General features: G+C 45.5%; 2 protein-coding genes across 2 annotated transcripts; one reads left to right on the top strand and one right to left on the bottom strand.

The window, feature by feature from the left end:
- The first annotated feature begins 16,148 nt into the window (after positions 1–16,148).
- Positions 16,149–17,359, top strand: LOC122532670 (39S ribosomal protein L2, mitochondrial). Its single transcript, XM_043661652.1, has 2 exons — positions 16,149–16,415; positions 16,632–17,359. The coding sequence occupies exons 1-2, from the start codon at positions 16,181–16,183 to the stop codon at positions 17,327–17,329; spliced, it is 933 nt and encodes a 310-aa protein (XP_043517587.1). The 5' UTR covers positions 16,149–16,180; the 3' UTR covers positions 17,330–17,359.
- Positions 17,314–19,378, bottom strand: LOC122532669 (sideroflexin-1). The gene is made up of 4 exons (XM_043661650.1): positions 18,920–19,378; positions 18,600–18,776; positions 17,934–18,322; positions 17,314–17,845 (listed from the first exon to the last, which is right to left on the bottom strand). Exons 1-4 carry the CDS (start codon positions 19,102–19,104, stop codon positions 17,601–17,603), a joined length of 996 nt encoding a protein of 331 aa, XP_043517585.1. The 5' UTR covers positions 19,105–19,378; the 3' UTR covers positions 17,314–17,600.
- Positions 19,379–20,680: the final 1,302 nt, after the last annotated feature.

The raw sequence follows: 20,680 nt of genomic DNA on the forward strand, positions 1-20,680 counted from the left end.
TAAAAAACATTTATACATATATATTTATAAATATTTGTACGTAACACTGTTCTTCAACTTTAATAAATTCGTTACTGAAAGCCGCTCAATAATCATCGAGATCCACTAATGACACGATTAAGTCGAAACTCGCAAAAGAAAAAAAAAAAAAAAAAGAAAAGGAAAGAAAAAAGGACAGTGCAACTTTAAACTAGTTTGAAGAAAGAAACTTTCTAAACGAGCGTGGCATCCGGTGGATCGTTCGCGAATTCTGATAACATCGTTTTATACATATAATCGACCTAACACCCGTTCCCGGTCCACGGGAGAAAACGCAAAACCCGACACGGAACAAAATACGATTCGTAACAGAGAATGAACCAGAGAGCTCCGTTTCTTTGGACATCGCCGATTCTCCCTTTTCTTTCCTTTTCTTCGGTCGACGATGGGACATTGAACCACGATGCGCGGATTCGAGGTCGAGAAGAGAGTACCGGGGAGCTCGGGTGAAGTTGGAAGTTCTTTGCTACTCTCCCTGCCTCGTCTCCATGCGACGTTCGATCGCCACTTTCTCCCATGGTGAACGTGGACGTCTCGGTACACGATCGATCAGTCGTTCTCCTTTCTTTGTTTCTTTCGTCTCTTCTTTGATCGTGACATTTTTGTTGGGTCAGAGCTTCACTATCCTTTGTTTTCTCTCCCTCTCTCTCTCTCTCTTTTTTTTAATTTTATTCGTTTGTTTGAACAAGATAATGAAATAATAACTCGACGTTGTCTTGAAATAATAATCGCTAAAATATTCTTTGTCGAAATTATTAAATTACTTGGCCATCGAATGAAATAGTTTCTTATTTCAAATAATAAATAATTCTACGTGCCGATAGGAACGCTACAGTTATGTATAGTGGTTATCGTCGATTGTATTGTACTGAAATGCTAATATCGCAAAATAATAGTATTGTAAAATTCTAGTATTCAATTATGGATAATACCAAAAGGTAACGTCACTGGTGAATCTTTAAGAAAGAAAGTTACAAGTGTCGAAACTGAAGAATCCTTGTAAAAAACACTGTAATATAATCGAGATGTTTATATACTTTGAAAATGAAGATAATATATTAAAAAAAACATTTGTGTTAGTAATTAAAATAATATACTAAATAAAATTTCTATGCACAAGTAAGGTGGGTAACAAACAGGATCAGGACTTCCGTGCCGATAAGAACGCTACAGTTATGTATAATAGTTATTGTTGTCAATTATAAGTTCGTCGATTGTATTGTACTGAAATGCTAATATCGCAAAATAATAGTATTGTAAAATTCTAGTATTCAATTATGGATAATACCAAAAGGTAACGTCACTGGTGAATCTTTAAGAAAGAAAGTTACAAGTGTCGAAACTGAAGAATCCTTGTAGAAAACACTGTAATATAATCGAGATATATACTTTGAAAATGAAGATAATATATTAAAAAAAACATGTGTTAGTAATTAAAATAATATACTATATAAACAAAATTTGGGAGACTTGCAGTGTTCCCTCCTGAGAAGTTTGATATCTCTACATCTGAATTTAACTTCGATTTGAAACATCACAGTATCAGATTGTAGATTCATTAAAAAACGCAAGTTTTTAATAAATCTGACAAATTTAAACATGATGTTTGAGAGCGGATCGGCTCTCGAATTAATTATCAATTAGTAACAACATAGAATTCTAGAAATTTCTAGTAGAAAATTTCTCTCTCTCTCCGTGAATCCCCGAGTCAAGATCATTAAGACGAAATCCCACGGGCAACGACAACAATCGCCGATTAGTTCGCGTTTTCCATCCACCAACGAGCAACGATCGTTAAAACGAGGGGAAAGTGTATGGCCATCGCGAAAGAAGAAGAGAAAAAGAGAGGAAAAAATGCGGACGACGACTGGATTTTCTTGCGAGATCGTAGGCTCCGTGCTTTCACTCACGCCGCGTCCTAATCATAGGAATCACGATCGATCAGATCCAGCCGTGGATCACGCGCGCCACTTTTCAGCGCGTTTTCACTTTCAGGGAAACGCTTAGCGGCTAGCACCCGCTGTTATCGAACGACCCAAGATTGTAGAATCTGGGTCACGGCACTCTGTTTCGTGTCCCACATCGTTTTTTTTTTTTTTTTTTTTTTTTTTATCTCCTCGTGTCGGTGACATAATCGAGGCCGAACGGGTCAATGGGTGCTGATAAATGGTCGATTTATGGGCAACAAGGGAGCAAAATAGGAAAGACGAGAGTAATGATTCATGAAAAACGGTTTGCTTGAGTTTTGGCAGGTTGTCGGCTGCGAGACAGATTTATCACAACAGTGGAAATAGTGGGAAAAAATTGCCTCACATATATGAAAGAAAAGTATTCAGAACTTTTACTGAAAGATAAATAGTGCTCGCCAAATTCTGCAAAACAGTTCTAATAAACATTGATTGAACAATTAATATTTATAAATTTATGGACAATCTTTTCTTGCTTCGCTTTAATTGCCAAATCGCAAAATTCTGCAAAACAGGTTTAACAAACATGGATTGAACAATTAATATTTATAAATTTATGGACAATCTTTTCTTGCTTCGCTTTTTAATTGCCAGTTTTCCTTTCTGCGCGTTGCTCGGGATACGCGTTGATATTTCGTAAACGAAGGCCACTGGCAAATCCCGAAATCGATCTTGAAATAGAAACAAAGGCGGTGCGTCGAAACAAATGAACAGTCTACTTTGTTGCTCGAGTAGTCAGAAGGATTCGATATTAGTCACCTCGGAAATTCGGCGGATCATTCTAATTTCATCCAGCAAATTTTCGACGTGACTTTACTTCGAAGCGCAAACAACGCTCTACTTTCTAATTTTGTCCACCAAAAACTTCGTAGTGGCTTTATTATCTTGAAACGCAAACAATAATAATAATAATAATAATAATAGTAATAATAATAATTGGAAGGCTATTGAGATATAAGAACTCGACATTTAGGAAAATAACTCGCTAAATTTTCAAAGTGACTAACGTATGATAAAAAAAACGTATGATAAAATGTATAATTAAAAACAGAAACGCAGTATAAACAAATCTATTAGGTTGAGCAATAAATTCGTTCACACACTTGATTCTTAAAAGAAATACGAAATTTATCCAATTGGGTAATAATTTATTTATCCTACCATTCTACAAATATCTACAAAACTTTTCACCAAGAAAATTCACTTGTATTTTTATATTTTTTTAGATAATTTTGTCATTAAAAAAGAAGTGAGAAAATTTAGTGTAAGTTCAAGTATAATTTATATAAATTGAATAAATGAATTAATGCGTGTGATAAAATGTTCAAAATTTTTGTCTCTCCAAAAATTTAATTTCTGTGACTGACCATGTATCGTACATAATTATAAAGAAGGGAGAAACCAAGGGGAACTTTGACATTAAAACTTGGATTATTCGTTATATTCAATTACCGTTTCATTCAATTATAATCACTTATATTCAATTATTTATATATTTTTTACAGGAATAATTTTAAATTATATAAATGTTATCTATTTCATCTATTATATATATATAGTTATTTTAAATATGTATTTAAATAACTAGTACTACTAATAATTAGTTATTTTAAATATGTATATATGTTATTTTAAATATCTTTTTTTTGATACATAGCTTATATATTCAAACGAGAAAGCTACGACAGAGAGGTATAGAAACGTGAAGCTCGCGTTTGACAGATATCCAAATTTCTATCATTCGTTGCCCCGGAATTATTTTTGACCCGATTTCGTCATGGACGATTCGAGCTTATTCCAGTTCGTCGCCTCTCGTAGCCGGACGTATTGTTTGCCAGGAGAATTTTTCTTTTTCTTTTTTTTTTTTTTTTGTTCGCTGTCTTTGCGAAGTCACTCTTTTCGTCTCCTCGGCGCGCGACAATTGCTGGAAAATTAATTTCTCGAATCGGACAAATGACGTGAAACGAGATTGCGCTAAATCGAACGATTCGATCGAGCGAACGAGTTAGTTAGTCGAAATTGGAAAACATCGTTTAATAGACATCCCCCCCTCCCCTCCTCCGGGTACGTTGGACGAAAGAGAAGAATCCGAGCGACGTCGAATTAAGATTTAATCGCTTTCTGTTCCAAGAACAGACTCGAGTTCATCGAGTCGGTCTCCGCTCGCACTCGCTACAATTGTACGCGAGGTGTCGACCCGTTCGCGCTTCCAGCGTTATTTTTAAAAACCGTCCAACAATCTTTCTCTCTCTCTCTCTCGTTCGACGAAGCTTAATTTTGTCCTCGATAAAACCTGTTCTGAATTTCGTCTCCGAATGAGAAAGAAAGAGAGAGAGAGAGAGAGAGAGAGAGAGAGAGAGAGAGAGAGAGAGGGAGAGAGAAGAGTCGTGGAACGCCACGAGAGGGTAGGGTTGCAGGTGCCCCGTGATCGGTCGAAAAACGCTCGCAGCCAATGTTTAAGTCCCCTTTTACGATCCAACTAAGAAGTCTCCCCATTCGGGGAACAAACGGGCCGGCGCGCACGCGTCGCTATTGAATTAATGTAGTCGACTCCTAGGTCGGCGATTAAACAAAGGGTGAAAATTGAGCACCGCGTCCTCCCCGCGGCGGCGTGCACACGCTTCGAAACGGCGCATCGGCTACACCCACCCTCGGCTATTTCGTCGCTCGATCGCTCGTAACGCGCGCGGCTTCCGGCGTGGACAGCGGCGGTTCCGAGTATCGGCGCCGCGCCTATTGGCGTGCGCTCGCGTGCTCGTGCCTTCACGGATGAGTAATCGTTCGTACACTCGTGTCTCGCTTACTTTCACCGATGCGCGATGCTCACACTCTATGCATGTGCGTGCGCGAGCGTTTCCACAAATACAGAGGACCGGCAGACCAGTTACCAGTTGGTTCGTGTGCGAGGGCCGCTCGGCGAGAGAAAGGTGCAGCGGTGGTGCGCACACGCGTTTAATATATGTAAACTCGGCCGCGTATGTATATATGCGTCGGTTATACCTATGTACACATCGGCCGACCGCCGTGGGGCGGGCTTCGTTCGTTGAATGCGGTTTAATATTAATGGGAACTGATGATAAGCAGCGCAAACAAGCGTCGAGTCTCCCGGGAGAGATCTGCCTTCTGTTACCCGGGCTGCAGTGGGGCCCTATACACGCGTACACATGCATGTCGACGACAACGACGACGACGACGACGACGAGGACGATGTTGGAAAGGATGGCTACGACGACGAGAACTACGACCAAGATGTCGACTTGTTTCAGCGGATGCGAAAACAATATAGGGCGCTCGGCAGTATAGGGCACACACGACCATCTTCTTCCTGCGCGCTGGGGTACCACGATCGTTTACTCGTCACATTCAAGTCCAGGCGCTCGGTCTTACACCGATTGCCGCGACTCCCCACTACACACACACAGATGCGTACAAATGAGGGAGACCTAGCGGGACCAAACGGTTGTGGACCAAGGGGTAGAAGAGAGAAGTGGGAGGGGCGGGGGGTGGCTCGTTTGCCGGTACTTACTTTGGTCGTTTCGTCCTTCTCTCTTCCATCCTCTGATTCTCTGTGGACGCAACCCCCTTCCGTTCGCAGGCGAACCTCTCTTTCGTGGCTCCGCGATTGTGCTCCGGCTAACCTATTCGGTTTCGGCGCGAGTGTTTGCTCGGCAAATTAGAAAACGATCGGCGATCGACTGGCCGTAGGGAGCCGAACAACGCGGGGGTTGTCGATGGGGAGGCGCGCGCGCGGGACCTAATGCGCCGCCCGAAATTGCTCGCTAATACGTTATAAATTCTCAGCTCGTTCGTTTCATGCGGTGACTATTGCTCGACTCGTGTATAAGTAGCAATAGGTAGGTATCAGAAGTTTGGAAGAAACACATCCTCTTTTTTGGAATTTCGTGGTTCATTGCCTGCCAAATTTAGGGTGTATTCTCGGTGACCTGCGTTACGATTCTGGCATTCAAGCTCGTCGTGCTGTACACTGTCTGCGCTTAACGGTTATTAGGAACGGTTATTATCACGCTGCACTGAAAAACTCTTGTGTCGCACCTCTTGGATAAACGATTGCCATACATTCACGAATTAATCGTTCAAGAACAAGTACAAAATTCACGGGATCGTATTCACGGGTCCAATCTATAAACAGGCAATTCTTGGGAACAATATCCATAACCGAGGAATCGAATTGGTTTGTAGAGGAGTCGGTCGCGAATAATCGAGCATTGGCAACTAATTTGCGCGACGATCATCGCCGCGACGCTACACGATATCTCGGTGGTGCACAGATATTCTCGTCGCCACGGCGGAAGCCGCAACGAGAAGTACAAAGCCCCGGGTAGTTTCTGTAGTAAGTGAGGAACGAGGGAATAACGGAGGAGAACGAAAGAGAGAGAGAGAGAGAGAGAGAGAGAGAGAGAATGTGTGTGAGAGAGAAACGTAGACGAGGTAGAGGAAGGCGCAGAGGCGGTGGTGAACGGGTGGGAATAGGGATTCCATTATTTAACCGAGGTAGTTTAGGCGAGTATTAGGGGTTTGAGTTTATGACACCCCTCTGCTGTCCGGATTGCCTATTAATACGATATGAGGCTCGCTCTACGGGCTCGCCTCTATTCGCATCATCGCGCCTGACGAGAACCTACCCAGAGCACGAATTTTTTTTATCACAACGACGTTTCGTATGAATGCGAAAATTCCTTTCCCCGCGGTGCTCGATTCAAGCCCCCGACGCAGCTCCCGCCATCGCTCCGGTCCGAGTGTATCATCCCCTTTTCACCGGGCCCGATATCTTTATTGCCTGTTTTCATTCCACGCAATCTCGCCCGGTAATTTATCCGTTCGCTTTTCGCTCGTCCGATTTTATTCGCCGCTGTATCTCACGGATTTTCCACCGGCGAGTACTCTTCTTTTTTTTCCTTTCTCTCTCTCTCTCTCTCTCTCTCTCTCTCTCTCTTTTAATCGATCGCTTGAATGAAACTCTCTCGTTCGAACGTGTTTCTTCCGAAAAATATTACCTTACTCTTTCCTTGGAAACGAAGAAAAGAGCGAAAGATCCTTTTTAGAAATTCCGTCTCTCCGTTAAACTACATAAACTCTCGTTAGGTGGTTGCTCTCGGAATTTGTCGGAAAGCCGGTCCCACTCAATTGCAGAGTCGACGGTTCGCGAGCCGACTTTGACGTTCGACAGTTTCTTTCAAACAGAAGGCCGTGGAACAAAGAAGCTGCCGCTGCCGTCGTTCGCAACGAACAACAAGTTCTAAGTAACTGGATCGAGAGGTTACGGATTCTCTGGCACGGTAACGATCTTTCCTTCTCCGCTAGTCTGCGGCGGTCGGCCCGCGATTCAAACTTTACGTAAACGCTTAAAACACCGCTACCAGAGAAGTTTGTACTTCGGCTTATATCCGCGTACAAATTGCCTTTCGCTTAAGAGCTAATTAAGAGGCAGTCCTATCCCGTCGGGGAACGGTTTCTCTATCGCCCGGCACGAAATATCTCTAACCTGGCGAACGTATCCTGACCCCATGGAGCTTCGAGAACTCGAGCAGAAGGAGACCCTCCATCTCGTCTACCTATACACACCGACCGGCCCGGGTAATCGTTACGAAGTACCGTAGACAGATAAGAGCATCGACTGCCTCTCTCTCTCTCTCTCTCTTCCCTGCCTCTTCTCCCTCTCTCTTACAATCTCTTGGACCGGTCCACCGGTTTCTAGGAAGCGTAGAATCCTCTTGGATTCCTCGGAGCCGACTTATCCGCGTATACCCCTGAAGTGGCGGGTGATCCTCGATGAACCGTGACTGGTCAGGATTCTAGCGATTCGGGGTAGACTACCTCGACAAGCTCGAGTCATTGAAAGCGTGTTACGTTCGATTTACGAGTTACGAGCGTGCCCGGCGTTTAAAGGACAGCGAACGGTCGCTAGGATTCCCATGCTTTCATCAGCTTTCTCTCTTTCAGTTTGATCTTCTACGTAGATCGTTCGATGGAGAAATGACGGTTAAGATCATCGCGGAGAAGGTCGCCGGATAGCGTGAATGAAAAGGGAAGCTGTGAGAAAGCTCTCAGCTGATCTCCCGGTAAGTAGATGCATCGGGGAGGGATCGGTGCGATTTAAGGGGCATTTAATTGCGTGTGAAGGACGTGACATAAAGCGAAAGTAAAACGGTACGTGCAATCACAATTGGCGATCTTGGAAATTGTTTTACATTGACGTCTCTTTTTCTGGGATAAAATAGTTACATTACATTAGCGTCGACGTATATTTCGAGTACGATTGAAATAGTGCCTACTCATTCTTGCAATAAAAAATCTTTCAGTTAGATTTTGATAGTAAAAATGAACCTCTCAGAAGCCAAATCGATCAACTGATTTCTTAACTTCGATTCATAAGTACACGATTAATATTCATCGCAGGAAATGACATAAAATACAAGGTAAACTTAGGGAGGGAAAGAACGTTGTTTATAATACGTCATCGCTTCTCCGTATTTCTTAATTTAGTTGATCAATATGTGCCTTCTGAACAGCTCAATTACGGACGGTGCTGTACTTTCCTATCCCAGGATTATCTGCAAACAACGTAATTTAAAACAAGATTCACTACGTGCGACAGGTATTCATTATTTATATCGCACGTGCTTCCGAAATTGCTTCTCAACGTTCGCCTCATTCTAACCTAGCAAGCTAGTCTAGTGACTTACGAACAGATGCGTACGATATTTCCCCGGTTGTCTCACGGTTTACCGACGCAATTAAAATTCGCCTCGCAAGCTCAAGCACGTTCATTGCCACGCCATTAATCCCCGAACATCCTAGTAAAACCAACACGCGCCTTGTCCCACCTACCGCCTAGCGTAACGATTCTAGCCTTTAAATACCCCGTAGATATTCGCCGTGTGTACTGAAGGAGCGTCCGATTCTTCGAGGAACGAAAGAAACGGCATGGAAAAGTAGTCGGAAATCGTAAACTGCTCGACACCTCGGCCCTCCTGGACAAATAAGACGGCGAGTGGAGAAGACGAAGCGGCGATGACAACCGCGGCGACGAGTGGGACGCGGGTTTCGCTGCTACGCGTTTGCACTACGCGGCATTCAGCCCCCGACATCGCTCTCGGACTTGGTTCGCTTTCCATTCAGCCCAAGAGGACGATGACGAGGACGCGGCGACGAAAGAGGGGCGGGGAGGGGCAGAGAAGGTCGAGGGGGCCGGGACGGGACAGCTAAATAATAATTCTCACTTAACTAACTCGGTTAACTAGCTTCGCGCGGCTAATAATAAAGGCGTCGTCGTGAGCACGGACCAGAGGCGGCGTGGGTCGAGCCGGGAGAAGAGAGGAGATCATTTTCAGAAGGTACTACGACGTCGTCGAGTCATAGGCAGAAAGAGAGAAAGAGAAAGAGAGAGAGAGAGAGAGAGAGAGAGAGAGAGAGAGACGACCGTGGACCGCGTCGAGGTCTGAAGTCAATTTGTCGGAGAATGCGTTGGCAACACGTGCGCCGCTCGACGACGAGCATCCCCCTTCTTCTCGTTTGTTCCTCTCGCAACACCGAGACGCCCGTCGAAAAACTCTCGACGTGGCGTAGCGGCCGGGAAAAAGCCAGACAATTAGCCCGCCGACGAATTTCGGCGAGCTTCTAGACCAGCAGTCTATTACGGAGGAGCAGCCGTAGGGATTTCCAGAAGGCCTTCGGACATGTGCTACGGAGTTTGTGCTGCGCTCGCGACCTGCTCCCCTCTTTCGTCGTGGGTCAATTAAGAAGAAAACTGGGAAATTTAACGATACCCGGAGAGCCTGCGAATCCCAAACTGGGGCTGGACAACGTTAAAGAAGAATCCCCTCGAAGAAAATGCGAACGAACGAATGAATAAACAGACAGTCGAGAATTTAATCTGCATTACAGATTGACGTTGATCGGAAGAAACTACCCTCCGGACGAATCAATCGAAAACAAAGTACACAGAGTACACTATCGACAAGGGACGACAGACTGACCACCGAGGGTTAAGAAAGAAGCCAAAGACATCGAAAGGTATTTTTTATCGGTCACCAGTCTACGCTCCCACGAAAAGGTGTATCGTACTACCTTCCTCTCTCTCTCCCCCTCCCCCCTTACCTCTCCTTTACATCAGGAACGGTCCAGGATTCGGAGATCCGGGTCGACCTTTCGGTCGTCGGGGGTGCTCCGCAGCCCGCCACTACGTAGGTATCCACTTATAAACACGACCCTACTTACTCTTTCCGTAGTCCTGGCCTCGTAGGACTCGCGTCAGAGCGGTAAAAGGGTAGATAGATACACGGCACGGTATTAGTAGGTATTAGGTGTTGGCCTGGGAAAGGCTGCACGTGCTTGCGAGGAATCCCATCCCTCCTGCGAGTTCGGATAATTCTTTAAGTGCTTCCTTTCCCCCTTCACGCCGCCTCCGATCTCGCCACTCTTACCCGGGGGGGCCGATCCTCGGTCTCGACCTACCCCCCTTTTACTCGGAGCCGCCACCCCCTCTCGGAGAAGACCGATGTGCCGCTCGCGGTGCTACAACGCTCCGGCTCCGATTCTGGATTCCACGGTCTATATACCAAAGTCGTCGCCTTTTCTTTTTCCATCGACGTCGTTTGTCGTCTTCGATGGGTCGCGAGATCTTCCGCAGCCAGACGGCTTTTAGCAATTTTAGTCGTGTGTACGACTCCGATTCGGCTTTCACCGCCGTTTGGACGCCGACACCTTCCAACTGTGAGACTGTGGAAGGCCCCCCCCCCCCCCCCCCCGCCCTTAATCTTCTTAACACCAAGTTAAGCGTCGCCGGAGCTAGATGCGTCGACTTTAATGCATTCGATAATCGGATAGGCTCGAGTGGACGCCTGATGCGAGCGTGACGCTCTCCTAGATTAATTATCTATTAGGGGGCGGGCAGTGAAAGAGAACGTGCCGCGGGAAATTGTCGTTCTCGGGGGGGTTGAGGAGGAAGAATTTGAAATCGTGAACAGCGATATTTCAAAGGTTTTGGGAATGTTTCTGCGTGATTGGTGCGATCGATGGAACGATCGAGGATATTCAATGAAGACTTTTCGGAATTTTCGAACGCTGCGGTTTCCCGCGATAATTCGGCCAATTAACGTATTCCCATTCCGCGGCGGTGTGTCGCGTGATAGCGACATAAATAGAGCGTTACTTTCGCAATTTGAAACGGTAGCCTTCATAATTAGAATAATATTGCCGCACGCGAGACTCGTAATTTCCGTAACGCGGCGCAGTCGAGCGGCGGCGTAGTCGGTAAATGACATAATTATCGCTGAATGAGCGCGCATATCGTGCCGGCTTCCGCCAACGTGCGGAGCAAAATTACTTCGTAACACCTAGTTTTCCGCTCGGAAGTTCCCTCCGCATCCGGCTGGCGTAGCGAGCGACGAACAAAATAATCCGAGCACGGAGCACAGCTCTGTTCACGGCATATCGCCTCAGCTTCGTCGACAAGGGCATCTAGGAAACCATTAGAAGGGCCGTCGTGATGGGACGACGCTGATGCTTCGCGCGGAAAAGTCAACGAACCGTTCGAAGGCTCCTCGACATCTGGATGAAATTAACTCGACCGGTTCTTCCGCAGACAGACTGTCTGCCGCAGCTTCTCGCCTCCTGCGATATTTTTCTGAAACGAGGAGTCTCCCGGTTTTACTGACGGATCGACGAATCGGGGATTAAGCGACCCATTACATCTGGAAATCTACTGTGTTCTCCGATTACGAGCAAACGATTTCGAAAGTTTAAAGTCTAAACGATTAGGCGAGGATGTGTTCCGGGGTGAAAGACGCGTGAATCGAAACACGTCGAGCGAAGGGAGGAGGAATTGGATAAATTACATGGTGGAAAAAATATCTTATTTGGTTCTCTGATCAAAGACAATCGGCGTCGTGTGGCAGGGTGTGCTGGCAACAGCGGACAATAGCTGGCGCGACGAATAAAAAGCGCAAGGTACGCGCGGAACCGGTGAAAAGCATTGAATTCATCGCTGCGGATTTATAGGTAATTATTTTTCTCGAACGTGTCCGCGCGCTCGCCGTCCTATAGGGTGGCAGAGGCGGAGGTGGAGGCGGTGGTGGAGACGACCGAGGTTGCGAACGGGAGTTGCGGACGTGTTTCGTCAAGCGAATATCTCCGGCGAACGAGAGCCACCGCTGGGCGTGGAAACTAAAGCCTGATCATGTCGCGGATGTACATTTTCTACGGGATAGTATTCAGAGAACGACGTAGCCCGAGAGATGTGGGGTGTGGAGAACGAGCTGGTGCAGCCAAGAGGAGTGTGGGGATGTATAACGCGACAATTGCCGGATACGACGATTTGCGCGAATCGCGCGCACAACGACTTAGCTAGCCCGTGTATACACGTATACGTGTATGTATACCCTACCCTCACTGGCGAGGCCGAGTGAAACAGTAGATTCGGAAGGATGAGACTCGGCAAGACACGCTGGCAAGAATAGGATAGACAGAAGGGAAATGGAAAGAGAAAGAGAATGGAGAAAGAGGGATGGTGAACGACGGTGAGGGCGAGGGGTTGTATAGATACATCCCTGCGGCGGTGGTTTGTAATATTATGATAACCCTCCCTGGTTGCCTGGCTGCCTCACCCCTACCTCGTTTCCCTCCTACCCGACCCAGGCTGCGCGGCCACCCTCTTTCAGCGGCCATGTTGCCGGGAAATATGATTATTGTTATTATTTGCACCCTCCTTCGACCGCATCCTCCTGACTCTTCACCTCCTCGTGGCAATCCTCTCATCCTATCGCTGTTCTCTCTCTCTCTCTCTCTCTCTCTCTCTCTCTCTCTCTGTCTTTCTTTCGCCAATTCGTGCCACCGTCGTCTGCTGCTATGATTCTCGCAATTCTCTCTTTGCTACTCTCTCTCTCTCTCTCTCTCTCTCCCTCCCCCGTCTTTCTGATCTACCCTCTGATTCCGTTCTCTTCTCTCGTTCACGTTCTCGTTACTCATCCCCTTCGATCAAACTCGATTCTCTCTCCTGCTGACTCTCGTCTCCAAATCCTACGAAGCGACGACTCTTCTTCGCTAGGCGAATTGAGAGGAAACGAACGGGAACAAGTCCGAAGCAACTAACCGTCAACTACGGTGGTTCTGTCTTTATCTTGTCGCATCCCGATCGGGTCTTTCTCGTTTACTTCGCCGTCTCTTCGTTCTTCCGTACTCTCGTCTCTGTTCCGCGGTAGCTTGCAAAACTTTACGATGCGAAATGCCATCTCCGCGTCGTACTTCTCAACCTCCCCCACCCCCTCCTCATCCATCCCTTTTCTCTCGCTCCAGCTCGTTTTCTAGTCTTCTTTTTTTTTTTCCTTCCCAAGCATTTTACTCTTCTTTCTCCACTTTGTTTTATTTTTTTCCACGTTTCCTTCTCTCTCCGTTGTCCAGCTCGGCCGCTCTTTTTCTTTCTCTCGACGCGCAGTTCATCCGCAACTCGTCCCTGCGGAAACGTTTCATCGACCGAGACCATCGTTCTCCTTCCCCTCGTCCTTGTTTTTTTCGCAGCTCTCCTCCGGGCTTTTTTTCACCACCTCCGAAACTTTCCTCGCGTGACTAATATTGAGAAGTATCTCCGCCGGTACGGGAACAGGGCCGCTATCTCGAATCAGCTTGATAAACGGAAACTTTCGTCTCCTACTTAAAAAAGGAAAAAAAGAAGAAAGGACACTTTAAAAGTAATATTCCCCTGTCCTAACGTTTGAACTTGCTTTTTTCCAATCTTCTTCGAGTAAATGTAAAAGAAGAAGAAGGAAAAAAAAAAAAGAATAAACGGAGAAGATACTTGTTCTCCAGGAAATCTAGACTCCGAGTTTAAATATCCCTGGCACGTCTCCCAAAGTGGACGACGCCGAGAATCGCGTCGACGTGCAGACCATTTCCCGTAAATTCGACTAATCGTGTTATTCGACTTCATCTTGGTATACGTGTCCAACGTCGACAGTAAGCAGCGTTAAGTGTAACGAGAACCGTGGCGTGACGTAAGAAAGGAAGAAATAAACGAACAACCAACGAGGTGGAAGGGAAAATGGGTGGGTGGAGGCGCGAATGACGAAGGAACGAACGGACTGGAGGGCAGAGGGAGGAGAAGTGGAGGAAGAGAAAGAAAGGAAAAAGGAACGAGGCAAGGAGGTGGTGGTCTCGGTCTCGTAGTAGTCGCGAGAGTCGTGGTAATAAATGGGCAACACGAGCGCTTATAAGGGGTAGGTAATCTAAAGCTTTCGAGGCGGCGGGGACCGCCGAGAGAAAGCGAGCAGGAAGATGGAAGTTGAGGAGGGAGGAAGAGAGGGTGAAACGGTGTGCAGGATGAGAGAAGAACCGGCTGGAGGAGGAGACCACGGAGGAAGGGGGATAAGGGTGGTTACGGTGAGGGTGTGAGATAAGGTATAAGGTGGGTAAGATGGCGGACAATTTGCCGCTCGACTACTCTTGCCCGCACCCCTCCCTCGACGATTCCACTCCTCCCCCTCTGGCTCATGTACCGGGTAATAGATGTTCCTCCTTCGTAACCAACAGAGAAACGTTGAACGCGCGCGCAAGCATCCTTCCCTTCCTTCACCCCTTGCCTCTTTCTCTCGTCCTCTCTTTTACTCTCTCTGTCTTCGTCTCTGTCTCTGTCCCTCTCTCTCTCTCTCGTTCCTCTCAAGCTACGTTTCCTCTTTCCGTATGCGGAAAGACCCTTCTCGCAGCTTTTCCATCCCTTTCGTATTCAACGCGTGCTAGGTGGAAGCGCGCATGGACGTATATACGTGACGATGAGAGGAGAATCACGCGTGCACGCGAACAGAGACACGTACACGCCGGGAAGTTGCGGCCGCGTTCGCATATACACGGGGAACTGGCTCCGCGGCATTCACGTTGGTGGTACGTAGGTATTTTAAACGCTCTCCACACCGTCACCTGCCGCCGCCACTGCTCGCTCCACCCTTTGCGCTTGCAGCCCCACTCCACCCCTCGGCCCACCGCCGACAGCCTACCCGCCAGACCGCACCAGCATGCTCTCTCTTAGCATTCCATCCGCCATCTTCTCACTTAATAAAATAATTACCCCAGGCCAATTAAGCGTTCCCTCCCCTCTCGTCCCTTCGTCCCTAACGCCTCTTACCCGACTACTATCTTTGTCGCACCTACCCGCACTTCTGTACCTCGTCGCGCGTATACTCGCGTATACTCGCGCGTTCTTGCTCCTTTGAACAACGCGACCTTCTTCCAAGTCGCAGGCTATTTCCTACGGTCGTTAGACGACCGTTTACTCGTGATTATTATTTCAAAAAGCCCGCCAAACGGGGTACGATTAAACGACGGAGGAATTATTCAGACGCGATTACACGTGCCCCCGCGCACCGAGTTTCTGATTCGATTCACGTTCCAGTTCAGGTAGAAACGACATCAACTCGCGCGAAAATGTCGCTGCGATTTTTTTCGAGAGGGGGAGGGTTAAAAAGGCTACGACCGGTTGTTCCCCCGAGTACACGGAGCAGGGGGACCGCGAGGGCGCGCTCGCGTTGTTCCCGCGTTTTATACGCGAATCGTTATTTAACGGCTCGCCACTCGCATTTTTTCACCGTGTACAGAAGAGATTTAACGTGCATCGGCGATAATGCATTTTATATTTATGCACCGGTGAAAATTTAGCATGAAACGACGATGCATTGCTCGTCAGCACGGAAAATCATTTATTGATTTCCAATAACGGTGTTTTATCTTTCGTATAAATATAATGGCCCCCGGCAACGTACCTGATGAATCCGGCACGCCCTATTTTTCATGCTCTGCCAGCGTTTGTTTTCAGTTTTCTCTGTTTCACGATCGTTGACTAATTGCATTAGGATTCACGTAAGAAGCACTCGTAATTTTCGATGCCCGGTTTTCTCAGTTCGTATGTTAATCACTAATCGTACGATTCAACTATGTATCTGTTACATCTTGCTTGATACTTTCGTAATATTACTTCTAATTACGATGTCGTACATTCATTAATTCAAACGCGAAAATTTTTGAACTGACACGAAACGGAATATTAACGCGAGTCAACTAACGGTTACGAATCTGCTAGAAACATTTCTGGTGACATCTGGTGACAACCGCTGCAGTGAAACATGCTTCTAAGCTACGAGGTGATGGCACTGTAGTCGCCATGAGTCAAAATGTCTGCGATGTCGTTGATAGGTCGTGCTTTCGCGAGACAAATTGTTGAAGTTTGTTCGAAAGCCGCGTCGGTGTCGGTTCAACTACAGCCAAAAAGAAGCCAATGGAATCTTGTGAAAAAGCCGAAACCTGGAGAGAAAGGGAAAAGTTACCGGAGGATTGTTCATTTCCAAGACAAGTACACGATTGAGCCTTTAAACGTTACGAATTTAGCAGGCAGAGATCCCGTCACGGGTGCGTATTTTACTCAAATTTCATTAATTTATCTTTAATGTTATTCCATTTTGAGCAGATACTTTAGTAATTTGATGAAAAGTTTTTGTATACTGACGGAATACGATAGAACCATCAGTCGATAAAGAATTTCCTAGAACAGCGGGAAATTCAATTAGCGTGTAATAAAACAAATGTTAAATTCTTTCTTGTTAATGTTATTTATGATTAAAACAGGAAGAGTGGTGGCAAAAGGTATCGGCGGAGGGATCAAACACAAATACCATTGGATTCAGTGGATTAGAGATGGGCCTACCGATCTCAACGTACCTCCGAAAGAAGACAAAGTGCTAGCAGTATTCAAAGATGGCTGTAGAACTTCATTCGTAGCTTTGGTTGGAGGCGGCAATGAATTGCGATATATTCTTGCCACAGAAAATATGAAAGTTGGAGACATAATCCGAACACATCGGGGCATTCCTGTAAATCACGTTAGAGCCTCTGAGGGAGATGCTTATCCATTGGGAGCATTGCCCAAAGGAACGATTGTGAATTGCGTAGAGAAATATCCAGGTAAAGGAGGTGCTCTTATTCATGCTGCTGGGACGTGTGGCCTGATAACGAAGAGCGATGGGGATCGCGTGATTGTTAAAATGCCTAGCAAAAAAGAGTTCAGTTTGCACCAAACCTGCATGGCGACTGTGGGTAGATTGTCAAATGTCTTGCATGGTTCAACGCCAATCGGTAGTGCACAGAAGAACAGAGAGCTTGGAAATCGACCAAGAAGCGGTCTCTGGCAGAGGAAAAGTGGTAAACATGGCCGGAAATTAAGGGCTCCACCGCCTGTGCGAAAGATTGGCAGTAGTGAAGAGAACACACCAAAAAAAGAAATACTATTGCTTAATCATCGGCCATTGAATACTGTTGAAACGTAAATGTTATTCAATAAATATTACTTTATTGTACCATTTTATTGTCTCCGTTGCCTGTCCTTGACAGCTTTCAATAATCACGACAAGTGGTCGTAATATTAGCAAATAGAGTTTGGGAATATGCTTGCATCTGTTTTTTCATTCTAATAGAATCGTTTCTGAATCGTCGACGATTTTATGTGTAGAAATATCACGACTTTTGAACTTGCACAAATTCGCGATACATTATTTCACAATTGTACATAGTTTCCTCGACTGCGTTTCAGTAACTTGTTCAAAGTCCTTTGTTGTAGTACACCGTTCGAAGATTGGGATTTTTGGAGAGCACCTGTTCCCGGACATCTGGTTCCAAATCATCCACCGAAATTGGTACCCGTTGTACGAACAAAGCACAACAGAGAGGAGTAGCAAATGTCAGACACACTCCGCAAATTAGTACTTGTATAGGCACAACAGCCCATCTCGCGTTACGCAGTAGTTGTCGTCGATCCATGAAGTTCATTACAACGGGCGCCAATACTAAAACAGATGAAATTTTTTAATTTTTTATAATCGAGTGATAAACTTTGACATCGGACGACATAATGAAAATAATCGCGATACTTACTCATGCTCGGCGCAGACATGAGAATACGAGACAGAGTAACCGCAAGGATGGCCTTCCTCGCGGCGTATCTACTATTGCCGACCTTTGTCCCATCTTCCGTTTGTAATTCGATTCCGTTTTGTAGCTCGGACATTCTCATGAAGGGAATGTTTACGCAGTTGGCAGCGGCAACTGCTGCGAACGGCACTAATCGACCTACCAAGGGTGGTGCATTCCGGAAGAGACGATTCAAGCCGAGGGCTGTCACCACAGCCCCTCCAGTCGCAATAGCGTAGCTCAGTAAAATCGTGTTTTTTGGAATTGGGCTGGAACCACTGCGGTTTGTGTAATTGACGATAGCGTTGAAAGACTGATTTACCCATTGCCAGGTAACGACGTGTGCAGTTGTTCTGAAAAATTATAAACGAAACTGTTCACCTTGATATTTATATGCTTTCTTATTTTGGTTCTTCGCGTTTGCTTTCACGTGATCGCGTGAAAACGTGAACGTGATTCGCTGTCATTAGGCATACAACACGAACGAAATCGGGAATTACACAGGGTGAAAGGTCTGATCGTTGCGGCATTTATCAACGCGTTCAATGTCGCCATACGATAAACTCATTCCCGTTTTCTCGGTCAAATTTAGATTGTCACAGGGATTAACGTCAATAGCCAAGTACGTACTTGTAGAACGTTAACATACAACCGGTGATCATCATGTTCATCGGAACTTGGGCGCTCATACGTCCGATTAGTAACATTTTCTCTTCCGTGTCTGGATGGTACGCGCTGTCGTACCGATATTTGCATTTCCACAACTCGTCCTCCGTCACCTTCAGTTGTGCCAGACTGTCTCCTTTCCTACGTCATAAATATCATGCACGAACCATTAAGCTAATAGCTAATGCTAAAAGCACGTAAACAGCTATTATTAACATACATTTTGATGCAGGATAATCACGTACGATGTCACGTGTATTGTCAACATCATACATATTAACTACCTGTACTTGGTGACGATGTCTCGAGCATGTTCGAGTTCCTTGGCGCTGAGGAACAGATTCAAAGGGTTCGTGACCGTGAGGAAGTGCAGCGCCCTACCCTTATACGTGCTCTGATCCCAGTACGGCTTCTCGATGTCGATTCTCCGTTCGTCAGTAAATGCATTGACGTTCTTATTCCGCGACATTTTGCCAATCCTTTCTGCTACTTCAACTCGTTCCTTTTGCTAAGCGGCTCTCACCGACTTGTTTCCTACTCTGCCACAGTCACACACCCCACCACGCCGTCGTACCGGTTTTCCTGAGCAACTCTTGTCTTGGGTATTTTCTATTTGCTCCTGATGGAGGAGGACGATTTCTCTCGGAGTGGTGACGCTCAGGCGCCAACGATAGCACGTCTCGCGCCGGCCACTGAACGGTTCCACCGTTTGAAACGATATCGTCTCATCGCACTTGTCTCTTCTCCGCTTCTCACCCCTTCGACGTCATTATCGATAACGTGCACGCGTGCGCAACCACAGCCCACGATTTTCCGCTTATTCCTTTCGCCAAGAGATGGTAGGACATTTTCTTTCGACTTCAAATTTGAAATGAATCGAATGAGAAAGATTAGAAATGTTGGTGAAACGGATGCTTCAGTCGGTCTGGAATGCATGGGAGTCAATATTATGGGATTTTAATATTTAGCATGAAAGGACTTGGTAAGTCTTGAAGAGTAGTGTTATCGAACGGTAGTGACAGCTTCCAACCCTTAGGTCTTGCTTGTTCAACCCTCCAATAGATGGTGTTTGCTCATTTTCCATTTTCGTAAAAGTTTTCCATTTTCAAGTTCCGAGAGACGATTGCGGAAAGGTTAAAGTTTATTGTTTGTAATTATTTCGCTTCGTTTACATATCATTTCCCATTATCTAAATGCTGTATTATCTAACAAGTATAACCACGTGTTACTTTTCAATATTTATAAACTGCGATTGACTGCGATAACAAAAACTTGAATATTTATCATAGCAAATCATCATCGAATAAATTATGCTGTTTATCCAATTGAATAAGAAATGACTGTTAAAGCGATACGGCATATCTAACATTTCTTTCAATGCTTGATTTTCAAGTTTTATTCATTTGTGAAATAAAATACTGTCTGCTCTTTCTGTACAACTGATTATTGACAGTGTATGTCGTTTGAGAGCTAGATCTCGCTATTATTTGTGTTAAATAATAAAGCTATTCTCAGTTACGAAAATCGGGCATATTATGACAGAGAACTTTCTAAATCCAATTCCAGGTCTATCCAGTTCGAAGCGATAGCAGTGCGAATGAAAATTCGTCGTTTCCTTCATTTTTTTGTGCATAAATGATAATTTATGCACAAAACGCTCACGATTTATTTCTCTAATTACGTGATTCATGACATGATTTATCAACGATTGATAGAAGAAATCTGTGCTACATTTCATGTCGCTAATAAACAGTATGACGCTGCGTTTTTCAAAGTTTTTGCATCCGCAAAAACAAACATAAAAAAGGCGCTAATAGAGTAAGCGCTCGTGATTAATAAATTAGCGCTTGTTTCCAGGAATGTCTTATTTAATTTTGATATTGCGGTGTCAAAGATGCGATTTACCGGTTTAGTCGCTTTATTTTACTTCACATTTGAAAAGGAGGTCATTGAATCATCCCAATTACGTTTTACATATTCACAGCATCGTTTTCGACTGTTTTTTTCCTTCTCTTTATTTCAATCATCTTCAAACGTATCGGTAC

The sequence above is a fragment of the Frieseomelitta varia genome, unplaced genomic scaffold (genome assembly GCF_011392965.1).
Source record: "Frieseomelitta varia isolate USP_RPSP 00005682 unplaced genomic scaffold, Fvar_1.2 scaffold_463, whole genome shotgun sequence".
NCBI lineage: Eukaryota > Metazoa > Arthropoda > Insecta > Hymenoptera > Apidae > Frieseomelitta > Frieseomelitta varia.